This window comes from Hemicordylus capensis, chromosome 16, assembly GCF_027244095.1.
Source record: "Hemicordylus capensis ecotype Gifberg chromosome 16, rHemCap1.1.pri, whole genome shotgun sequence".
NCBI classification, from domain to species: domain Eukaryota; kingdom Metazoa; phylum Chordata; class Lepidosauria; order Squamata; family Cordylidae; genus Hemicordylus; species Hemicordylus capensis.
Window position 1 is genome coordinate 11,772,592 of NC_069672.1, and position 11,766 is coordinate 11,784,357.

The 11,766-nt window shown below is 48.7% G+C and overlaps 1 protein-coding gene across 1 annotated transcript; it reads left to right on the forward strand.

The window, feature by feature from the left end:
- Window positions 1–3,935: 3,935 nt before the first annotated feature.
- On the forward strand, window positions 3,936–10,632 carry LOC128338554 (C-factor-like). Its single transcript, XM_053281180.1, has 6 exons — window positions 3,936–4,142; window positions 5,229–5,280; window positions 6,517–6,704; window positions 7,671–7,826; window positions 8,824–8,934; window positions 10,399–10,632. Exons 1-6 carry the CDS (start codon window positions 4,002–4,004, stop codon window positions 10,510–10,512), a joined length of 762 nt encoding a protein of 253 aa, XP_053137155.1. The 5' UTR covers window positions 3,936–4,001; the 3' UTR covers window positions 10,513–10,632.
- Window positions 10,633–11,766: the final 1,134 nt, after the last annotated feature.

The following is an 11,766-nucleotide window of genomic DNA, read 5'->3' on the forward strand; positions in this document are numbered from 1 at the left end:
AATCGAGGGACTTCACAGCCGCAGAATTGCAGTTTTTTGGTTTCAGGATCCACGTCGATGACTCGACGAAAAGTGTGCAAAGCATGTGTGCAGAAAAATCAGATGTCATTCCTGTTGGGTAAACAATGCTTCTTTGCTCAGTTAGCAGTGGTTAACTGCTGGGGCTCTTTAGTTTGGAAAAGAAGCGACTCATGGCAAACACGATAGAGGTTTACAACATTATGCATGGAGTAGAGAGAGTGGACAGAGAGAGAGATTGCTCTCCCTCTCTCACAACACTAGGACCTGGGGTCAACCCATGAAACCGAAAGCTGGAAAATGTAGGACCCACAAAAGGAAGTCCTTTCCCACACAGCACATAATTGATCTGTGGAACTCTCTGCCACAGGATGTGGTGATGACCACCAGCTTGGATGGCTTTAAGCAGGGCCCAGGCAAGTTCGCAGAGGACAAGTCTATCAGTGGCTACTAGTCTGGACGGCTATAGGCTACCGCCAGGCTCAGAAACAGGAGTGCGAGAAGGGGCAATGTCTTCATCTCCCGCGCGTGGGCTTCTCGGAGGCATCTGGTGGGCCGCTGTGTGAAACAGGATGCTGGACTAGATGGGCCTTGGGCCTGATCCGGCAGGCCTGTTCTCATGTTTGTGACTGGATCTTAAGGTCCCTTTCAACTTGAACATTCTGTGATCCTAGATAAGGAGGGGACAGGTATGCCTGCAGGTAGGTAGGTATGCAGAGAAGGAAGGAAGATGTGCAGAGAAGCACAGAAGAAAGCTATAGCCTCTTTTCTAAAATCCAAACAAAACACCTCGTTCTTCCGGAGAGTACATCACAAACTCCACACAACAGCTGGCACTTTTGAGCCTTCCTGATCCTATTGAGATGCTTCTGCAGAATCCCAGCTATGCCGTCTGGCACCAACAAGCTGTCCGACACGCCGGCAGCCTGGATTAAGCACAGTGCAAACTCAAAGACCACTTAAGCCATCAAGGGATTATGATTGGTTGAATGTGCTCCGGAGTTGACGGAGCACAAAAGTTGTTTCTGAAAGAAGCCTTAATGTGCAGAAGGAAAAAAAGCCTCTTGAATCACTTTGTCGGGTGCTTTCCCCTTTACCAAGCGGGGAAACCTTTTCCCAGAGGTAAAGGTAAAGTGTGCCGTCGAGTCGGTGTCGACTCATGGCTACCACAGAGCCCTGTGGTTGTCCTTGGTAGAATACAGGAGGGGTTGACCATTGCCGCCTCCCTCACAGTATGAGATGATGCCTTTCAGCATCTTCCTATATCACTACTGCCCGATATAAGTGTTGCCCATAGTCTGGGAAACATACCAGTGGGGATTCAAACCGGCAACCTCTGGCTTTCTAGTCAAGCCATTCTAGGTAATTTTGGAGGGGCCCCCCCAACAACTGCAAGTTAAGCATCATATTCCCCCCCACACACACACACACCCCATGGGCTAACCCCGTGGGTTCTTGAGAGCACCAATGGCAACTGAACTCACAAGAACGTAAGAAAATAAAACAGGTATATTTATGCAAGCAGGCATGCGCATTTCAACTCGCCACTTAACAGATTTCCATCCCACATATTCCTTTTCCGTTTGGAGGTCACATTTGGCCGCCCGGCCAGAGGCGTAACTATAATAGGGCAAGAGGAGACAATTGTCCGGGGGCCCACTGCCTTGCCCCCCCCGGCAAGTCACATGACAGATCATGGTCATGCTCAGCCGCCCGGCACAGTGGCCACCCAGGACAGACGAAAGAGGATTTGAGGTCCCCAGCGGTATTCCCTCTAAGGTGTGCACATGTTTTTTGATGTCCGCTCAGCTAATTTTTGGTCCCGCTCAGGTTGAATCAGGAAGGTGCCTCTCTGGATGCAGGTGTGCACACACTGCCTTGATCCTGCCACCCAGAACTCATTCTGCACACAGATGAAAGAAAATCAGAAATACTGGTCCCAGGAGGAGGTCCTGGGCTTGGGCCCGTAATCCAGGGTTAAAAGCACTTCTGATTACCTTCCAGGAGCAGAGAGTGCAATTTGGGTTCTCATTTTCCCTGAGAGAGAACCGGATTCCTGGGCTCCGGTGATCCGTTGGAGAACACTGGACTCTTCCGAAACTCCTCATGGTGCCTCCAGTCGTGAGATTGTTTCCCCAGTCCCTGCAGTCGGACCCCATGCTTACTCCGATGTCGGTCCCGAGGACTGCAGGTGAATGGATGAGAAGGACCGGATGCGAAGCCGGTCTTCACGGGACGAGGCCTTTCGGACGCTGCAAGGTTATTGATCTGCGAGTGTGCATGTGAATGAGTGTTTCCGCTCGGGCGGGTATGTCTCCTGAAATGGTGGTGCGCGAAACCAACCCTTTATCCAAAAGACTGATCTGGGGGTTCAGTGACCAGCTGTGAAACCAATGCTATTTTCCTCTCCCCGCCGCTGGGTGAAGCTGTTTCCAAGCGGTGACCCCTGTGCAAATCGGAAGGGCTTGGAATTCAGTCAGTGGGTCACCTCTCCGCTGGGAGGCTCACCAGGGGCTGTGACAAATGTGTCAATGGACCACCATAGGAAGAAGGCAATTCTGACGAGAGCAGAGAGAAACCCTCTGAATCGCCTCCTTTCTGGCCTGATTACCGAGGATCTGGTGCTCGATCAGAGCTAGGATCCAGCTCTGGGGAAACCTAATAATAAAAATAATAAATATTATTTTTTTATCTAGAATATTAGAGTTGGAGGGGACCTTGGGAGGTCTTTTAGTCCAGGAATCTGGTACAGTATCCCTGACAGATAGGAACATAGGAAGCTGCCGTATACTGAGTCAAGCCATTGGTCCATCTAGCTCAGTATTGTCTACACAGACTGGCAGCGACTTCTCCAAGGTTGCATGCACAAATATCTCTTAGCCCTATCTTGGAGATGGTGCCAGGGAGGGAACTTGGAACCTTCTGCTCTTCCCAGAGCGGCTCTGTCCCTTAAGAGGAATATCATACAGTGCTCACATGTGGTCTCCCATTCATATGCAACCAGGGCAGACCCTGTTTAGCTAAGGGGACAAGTCATGCTGGCTACCACAAGACCAACTCTTCTCCCATCCAGCCTCTGTTGAAAAACCTCCAGCAAAGGAGAGTCCACTGCTCATGAGGCAGGCTGTTCCACAGGTCTACTTCTGTAACATGACTGGTATAATATGTTGTTCTGCTTTGCATGCAGAAGGTCTCAGATTCCATCTCAGTTTTAACAAACGTTCACAGAGATGGGCTGGAAATAATCTTGGCATGAGATCTTGGAGAGCTGCGGCCGGTTAGAGTAGACACAGTTGCAGAGTTGCTGCCGGTCAGAGTAGATGCTGTTGAGTTAGCTAGGTGAATGATCAGACCCAGAAAAAGAGCGTTTGATATGTCCATCCTACCTAGCTCAGAGATTCGGTCCCTGGCTGCCAGTCAGTGTAGAGTAGAGAGATAAACCAAGGGTTGAACTCAGCAGATGTTCATCAGGAGGATCCATAGCTCAGTGGTAAAGCATCTGCTTTGCATGTAGGGGGTCCCAGCAGGATCAGTCCCTGCTAGCTTCTCCAGGTAGGGCTGGGCCAAGCTTCTGCCTGGAACTTTTGATGCTGCCAGTCAGTGTTTACAATCCTGTGCTAGGTGGACCCAAGGGTCTGACTCGGTATAGAGCAGCTTCTGACGACCCTGTTCCCCCCGCAGGGTTGTCGGGAGGCTAAGCTAAAGCTGGAATGCATCCTGGATGCAGTAAACAAAATATCCTCAGGATGCTTTAAATCCTGGAGTTTGTCAAAAAGGCTATACCTGCTTGAGCAGCATTGTATTGGGGTCCTTCCGAGGGGGAGGCGGTCGGGGTGGGTGGGTGGAAGGGCGGTGTAGGGGGCGTGGCCAGCCCGTGGAGTGGGCGCGGCCTCGTTCTTTAAAAGCCGCCTGCAGGCTCCGCATGCCTGCTCCACGGGTGGCCAAGCGGCGCGTCCGAGGCTTTCCCCCCTAGCTGGTGCGTAATGGCGCAACCGCGGTGCCGCTCCGTCTTGATCACCGGCTGCAGCAGAGGCATCGGCTTGGGGCTGGTGCGGGGGCTCCTGGCCGCCTCCCCGTCCCCGGAATTCGTCATCGCCACCTGTCGCTACCCCGAGAAGGCGCAGGTAACGCCGCGGAGAGTGCCTCCTCCTGCCAGCCCCCCCCCCCAAGACCTCTCCACTGGGTTGCCAAAAATGGCCAAGTTTTCTTTCCCCAAACCTTTTCAGCATCTCACGCCGTCAGGATCTCCAGCCTTCCTTCGTCCCCTGGGCAGGTAGATGGCAAGGGAGAGCTCCCCTCTCCTTCCCCCCTTTATCTGCGTCTCCTTCCCCCCTTTTTATCTGCGTCTCCTTCCCCCCTTTTTATCTGCGTCTCCTTCCCCCCTTTTTATCTGCGTCTCCTTCCCCCCTTTTTATCTGGGTCTCCTTCCCCCCTTTTTATCTGGGTCTCCTTCCCCCCTTTTTATCTGGGTCTCCTTCCCCCCTTTTTATCTGGGTCTCCTCCTTTTCCTGCCTGCCTTGTATATTTCTTTATGGTATCTCCATCCACCTCTCTCCAGAATTGGCCAGGAGATGACACCCATCTCCAGTGACTCTTGACAGCAAGCCTGGCAATTTGGACATCTTGAGGTGGTGGGGGGAAAATATCGTGGGGAGAGGGTTGGAGTCCTCTCCGGGAATAGGTGGAATTGGAGTTGGCAATCCTAAACTTGAGTTAAATTGCAGCTACGCGGGCATCAGCGCTTGTGAAATGTTGGAGGATATTGTGATTTCCTTGCGTTTCTTGTCACTGCACCCTATGGGGAGAAAGGCATCTGTCAAACGCAGCAAGAAATTTGAGCAGCGTGGTGTAGTGGTTAGAGTGCTGCTGGACTAGCCCTGGGGCAGGGACCCGAGTTCAAATGCCGGTTCAGCCATGAAACTCATTGAGCGACTCTGGGCCAGTTGCGTCTCTCTCTCTCTCTCTCTCTCTCTCTCTCTCTCTCTCTCTCTCTCTCTCTCTCTCTCTCTCAGCCTAACCTACCTCACAGGGTGGTTGTGAGGATCAACGGAATCATGTAGACTGCTCTGAGCTCCTTGGAGGAAGAGCGGGATAGAAATGTAGTAATATAGATGACTAGAATAAAGTGAAGTTTGTGCTATGCAGAATGGACTTCTCATTGCTGGTGGTTATGCGTGTGTGTCTTTTTTAACTCCTTGTTGGTTTTTTAGGAACTGCAACACCTCTGTAACCAGTATAGCAACATCAAACTTCTTCAGTTGGGTATGTGAAATCTCCTTTTTCTTTTTTGCCCACGTGTAATATGGGGCTGCCAGTCTGTGTAGGCAATATGGAGCTAGACAGGCCAATGGTCTGACTCAGTATTAGGCAGCTTCCTATATTCCTATTGCCCTAGTCTCCCCAAATATGAAAGTCATCTATGCTGGCTGAAGCTGGAAGCCCTGGAGTGAAGAATGACATGGAAGGGTCAGGACAGCAGGGTATTCTTGTGGCAAGGAGTTCCACAAGCGAGCCTGAATGTGTGCTTCTATTTTGTGCATTCTGAAGCTGGACACTTACAACAACAGAACTGACCCACAGAGGGGAAGCCCCCCCAATATTAATAAAGCAAAACTCAAAATGCTATTTGGAACAGGAATATTTTTCGATGCTGATAAGGCAGCTCTGAAGCCCAGAAACCCCACTTGCTTTTAAACGGTGTCCTTTTGATGGTTTAGAGAAGAGTTCCTTAAACCTAGATCCCCAGATGTTGTTGGATTACAACTCCTATCATCCATTCCTCCAGCCACTGTGCCTGGGGACGATGGGAGTTGTAGTCCAGCAACATTTAGAGACCCAAGGCTGAGAACCTCCTGGTTTAGCAAAATCTGAACGTGCTTCTTCCCTCCCACCTCCCTTCTCCAAGAGTGTTTTGGTCTCCTAAACATGGCCTTGTGGGAGGTACTGCATTTACCCAAATAGAAGACCACCCTGAATTTAAGACGGCACCCTCTAAAAATATGGGTTAAATATTGGTGATAGTATGTTAAATCTTTTTAGTCAGATCTATGCTTTTATATTATATTCTAGCTTAATGTTTTAATTGTGTAATTTTTATAGTCCTGTTTTAATTTTTCTGTGTGAGCTGCCTTGGGATTGTTTTAATGAAAGGCGGCATACAAATTTAACAATAAAAAAATAAATGTATTTACCCAAGGAAGAGGGCCTAAAATTTAAGACTATTTCCCAATTTCTAACATCATACTTGGAAGATGGAAAAAGCTGAATCTTGGATTCAGGTAAATACAGTAATGGTCATTTCAGGGGGATCGGACCGATACGGACCGATACGGATCGGACCAATACGGCACAATTCATTAGCTGCACTTTCCTCTTCGCAGAAATAAACCGAAGCACCACAAGCCCTTAGCTTGAACGTGGGATATCTGCGTGCTTACCTTGGCTGTTAATGGTGTTCTCTCCCTCCCCATCCCATGCCGATCTCCTCCTTGGATCCAGATGTGGTGTCCGAAAGCAGCATCAGAGAAGTCGTCAAAGAGGTGGAGGACATTGTCGGAGACCAAGGACTCAACTGCCTGATCAACAACGCGGGCATCAACATGTTGGCTTCGCTGGAGGAGGTCACCGCCGAGACCATGCTCACCTGCTACGAGACCAACACAGTGGCCCAGCTGATGGTTGCCAAAGTACGAACACCGTGGTTAGGGCAGGCGTGTAAACCTTCCCTTGCTCGCCTGTGGCGAGCGGTCATCTCTTCCAGGTGAACAAGGCGAGGAAGTTGGCCCCAAAGTCGTCCTTTCTTTCTTTTGAGCCACCTGGCTCTTACGGACAGCTGGGCTAGTGCCTTCCACCGTCAGTGCACACTTCATGTGCATGTGGGAGCAGTCACAGCGCATGCACACTAAGGCTTAAGAATATAAGAACTCCCATGCAATGTTGGACCAAAAGTCCTTCTCGGCTGACCACCTCTTTCCCATAGCGACCAACCAGATGTGTCTAGGAAGCTCACCAACAGAGCAATGGCGGTGTCTGATAGTCAGAGGTATACTGTTCCTGTTAAGTGGAGGCTCAGTTCTTAGCTATACAGTTGAGACCTGCTGAGAGATACGATGGACAGGTCTCATCTTGATATCTACAGCAGAATCCCCTTGCTGGATCAGACCCAAGCGGGTCCATCTAATTCAGCATTCTGTGTTTTGGTAGTGGCCAGTTACTTCCTTCGGGGAATCTCGCAAGCAGGGTAGGTTCCTAGGAAGCCGCCGTATACCGAGTCAGACCCTTGCTCCATCTATCTCAGCATTGCCTACACTGACTGGCAGCAGCTCCTCCAAGGTTTCAGGCAGGAGTCTCTCCCAGACCTACCTGGAGATGCCGCCAGGGTCTGAACTCGGGGCCTTCTGCATACAAAGCAAGTGCTTTACTACCAAGATGTGGCCCGTCCCTGGCGTTGCTTCCCAGCAACTGCTTTTCACAGGTAGACTATCCCTGCATGTGGAGCCTCTACCCCCAAGTCATGGCTCCATCCCCACCCTTATGGCCCTTTCCTGGTGTGGCTTCCCAGCAATTACTTTTCAGAGGTGTAGACTGTTCCTGCACATGGAAGCTCTGTTTAACCTTTTTGGCAAACTTAAAAAAAAAAAAATCCCTTCCAGGCTTTTCTCCCACTTCTAAGGAAAGCCGCACAGCAGAGTTCCAGCATGGGGTGTGACCGGGCGGCCATTATCAATATGTCATCGCTGGCGGCTTCTATGCAGCTGACTGAAGACCAGGAGATGTACCGTACTGTGTACCCATACCGGATAGCCAAGGTGGGTGCTGGATGGAGTTAACTGCCTCACACAGGAAGCTGCCATATACTGAGTCTGACCCTTGGTCCATCTCGCTCAGTACTGTCAACCCAGACTGGCAGCAGCTTCTCCAAGGCTGGAGGCAGGAGTCTCTCCCAGCCCTATCTTGGAGATGTTGCCAGGGAGGGAACTTGGAACCTAGATGCTCTTCCCAGAGCGGCTCCATCCCCTTGGGGGAATATCTTACATCAAGTCTCCCATTCAAATGCAACCAGGGCAGACCCTGCTTAGCTAAGGGGACAAGTCATGCTTGCTACCACAAGGCCAGCTCTCCTTCTTCGAGGCAGAGAAATAGGGGTGTGGAGGGGATTTGGGAACCAGGCTTTATGAGGACCGGGGGATGTTTCACCTGGGGTAGAGAAGATTAAGTTGAGAGAAGCGTGTCACACAAAAGAAGGAGCGGGCATGTTCCCTGTGGTTCCTGAGGACGTGGCCTTTTTGGTGGTGGCTCCTTGGCTTCGGAATGCCCTCCCCGAAGGGCTTCGCCATGCTCCCTCCCTCAGGGTTTAAAACCAGAAATGAAAAACACATATTTTGAGAGGTGCTTTAAAACGTTTAATCTGCCACTCAGATCTGGTAGATCCGTTTTTCTAGTTCTCCGTTTTTAGTTTTTAAAATCACTTTTTTTAAAAAAACAATTGTGATTTTAATTGTTGTCTTAACCTGGGCGTTTTCATTTTATTAGTCTCTTATTTTGCATTGTACCTGTTTTACGAATGTCGTGAGCTGCTCCGAGCAGTAGTGTATGGGAGGGGCGGGGTCTAAATATTTAAATTAAAAAAAAATAAACTGAACAAGTGAGTTGAAATCGCAAAGGAAGCGGATTGGGGCTAAACATTGGGAAGCACGTCCTAACGGACAGAGCTGTTGGACAGTGGAACAGCCTGCCTCATGAAGTGGCAGGCAACATCCCCTAAAATATTCTCATCGTTTTCTCTTTCCCCTTCTGCTCCCCAAGACTGCGCTAAATATGATCACACGGTGCCTTTCTACTGATTTGAAAGCCGACGGGATCCTTTGCATCTCGCTGCACCCAGGATGGATCCAGACCGATATGGGAGGGAATGAGGTCAGGAATCCAAACACATTCCCTCTTAAGCTAGCTTTCTGTCCTCCCGTATCAGTGGCCTTGTGTGATTGGAGCCCCTCATGACGCCTCCCCATCTCCTGATCCCTGTGTTGGTTGCTTCTATGTTCTCTGTACATAGAAAACTGTTGAGAAAATGTAAATTTCAGTGGGCACTTCCATGCGTAACGGAATCAGGCATGTTTTTCAATGACTGCAGCCATAAGCAAACTTTCAAGTAATTACTTATACCCACAAGCAAGTGAACATCTCAACCCTTAAATACTATAGATAGTGTCTGAAATAGTTTTAAAAATAAAATAAACCATCTGTAGCGGAATCAGATAGTTTCTGATTCCGTTACCAACATATTTTGCACGTTTCAGACATCATCTATGACATTTGATGGTGGGTTTTTTTTTAAAAATGTGGCCTTATAGTAAGAGGAGTTCTCTTGCCCGTGGGTATATTTTGCCAGTGGGTAACAGAATCAGATTTTGGGATATAGTTTCTGATTCCATTACCAACCTGTTTTGCACGGTTCAGACATTATCTATGATATTTGATGGTTGTCTTTTTAAAAATGTGGCCTTATAGTAAGAGGTGTTCTTTTGCCAGTGGGTAACAGAATCAGATTTTTGGACATAGTTTCTGATTCCGTTACCAACATATTTTGCATGATTCAGACATTATCTATGATATTTGATGGGTTTTTTTTGTTTGTTTTTTTTTAATGTGGCCTTATAGTAAGAGGTGTTCTCTTGCCAGTGGGTAACAGAATCAGATTTTGGGATATAGTTTCTGATTCCATTACCAACCTGTTTTGCACATTTCACTATCTATTATAGCTAAGCGTTTTGTAAAAATATGGCCTTACAGTAAGAGATGTTCTCTTGCCACTGGGCATATCAGTTTGAAAATGTGCTTATGGCTGCAGTCATTAAAACAGCTCTCTGATTCCGTTGTCCTTGTTATCCCTTGGAATTGCCCCAGGGTTTCTTGCAGTTTTTCTTTGAAATATGTCTCATGGTGCCTTGAGGCAGGATTCCTAACCCTCCAGGACTGGCCCTGGAATCTCCCGCAATCTGTGCCAATCTCCTCCAGGAATGGCTTAATATTGTGCAAAATATCAGGGGGCCCTCTTCTGGGAGAAGGTTTGGGAATCATCCATGCTACCTGGGCAAAGGGACACCTTTTCAAAGGGGTGTGTGTGGGGTGTGGTGGGCTCTCATACTTAGCAGGGGCAGAGCAACTGTCCCTTTTCCACCCAGTCTAGCATCTCTCTGGTAGCTGTTGTCTGGTTTCTCCTTTGTGTGTTCCTTCTTAGATTGTAGGCTCCTTGCAGGCAGGGAACTATCTTCTTCCTTTAGCTACAGAAACCATGTTGGGCTTTTTCTTGTCGCAACGGCATGTCAATATTCTTAATAATCATGCTCTCTCTCTCTCTCTCTCTCCTTGGTCTCCTAGGCTCCTCTGAAGGTCCAAGACGCCATCCCCGGCATCCTCTCTGTCCTAGCTCATCTCTCTGAAAAAGACAATGGTGCTTTTCTGGATTGGCAAGGGAAAACCTTACCCTGGTAGCCACAGAGTATGGACCCCAGAGCCATTGAGCCATCACTGATGTCCAACTTCTGGCACTTTTTTTTAAAAAAATGTATTCTTAAAAAAAACAACAATTAAATAGCTGTACTATAATTGAAAGATTGTTTCTGTTTACTTTGCCGATGGTAAAAGTTTACTCCAGTGCCGTGTTTATGAAAACTGAGCCGCCTTTTTCAGATCTTAGGAAGAGCCAAGGAGTCCTTTAGGGCAGGCAACCCCGAGGCCCCATATATGGTTGGACTATAACTCCCCTGCCACAATATCTTCAGGGGGAGTCAAGATTGGGAACCCCTTCCTTATGGACTAGTTCACATGTTGGCACTGCTCTGTTTTTCTCCGGTGACTTACACTAATACAAGTCTCCCTTTCATATGCAACTGGGGTGGGTCCTGCTTAGCAAAGGGGACAAGTCATGCTTACTACGACAAGACCAGCTCTCCTTGGAAGGGTGTTGTGTTGTACATAAACATTTAACACTTCTATAAAGCCTTTTTTTTTTTTTTTGCCTAAAGAGAGAGAGTGTTTGTGTGTTTGTGTGTATACCCAAACAAGGGAGGAAAAAGGACAATTTCTCACACTGGGAATATCTGGACCCCAGATTCTTTTGTCTTGTCTTATATCCACTGTCCCCCAAAGAATCCTGGGAAACTGTACGAAAGAATGGCCCCTCCTAGATTAGACCAAAGATGCATCTAGTCCAGCATCCTGTTTCCCAGATGCCTTTGGGAAGCCCCACAAGCTGTCTAACGAGGCGACGGTCGTTCCTCTGGTATTCAGATAGACCAACGGTTCCCAACCTGGGTCCCTCCAGATGTTGCTGAACGACCATCACCCCCTAGCCACAATAAATTGTAGCTGGGAATGATGGGGATTGTAGTCTGGCAACATCTGGAGGAATCCACGAAGATAGACTGTCACTAAACCTGGAGGACCCACTCTTAGCTATATAGCTAAGCTTTGCTGGTTGGTAAATTCTTGGTGGACAGGCCTAATCTTGATGAGTACCTAATGATTCCCTTGCTGGACGTGACCAAAGGTACATAGGAAGCTGCCATATACTGAGTTCTGACCCTTGGTCCATCTGGCTCCGGATTGTCTGCACTGACTGGCAGCGGTTTCTCCAAGATTTGAGGCAGGGGTCTTTCCCAGGCCTACCGGGAGACGCTGCCAGAGACGGAACCCGGGACCTTCTCCGTGCAAAGCAGGGGCTCTTTGTAGCCCCTGAGCCATAGG

What these genes read in the sequence shown, in the direction of transcription:
- LOC128338554 (XM_053281180.1), top strand. Translation starts at nt 4,002, where the DNA reads ATGGCGCAACCGCGGTGCCGCTCCGTCTTGATCACCGGCTGCAGCAGA. An exon ending in GCTACCCCGAGAAGGCGCAG is followed by an intron (nt 4,143 to 5,228) that starts GTAACGCCGCGG and finishes TTGGTTTTTTAG; the next exon opens with GAACTGCAACACCTCTGTAA. An exon ending in CATCAAACTTCTTCAGTTGG is followed by an intron (nt 5,281 to 6,516) that starts GTATGTGAAATC and finishes CCTTGGATCCAG; the next exon opens with ATGTGGTGTCCGAAAGCAGC.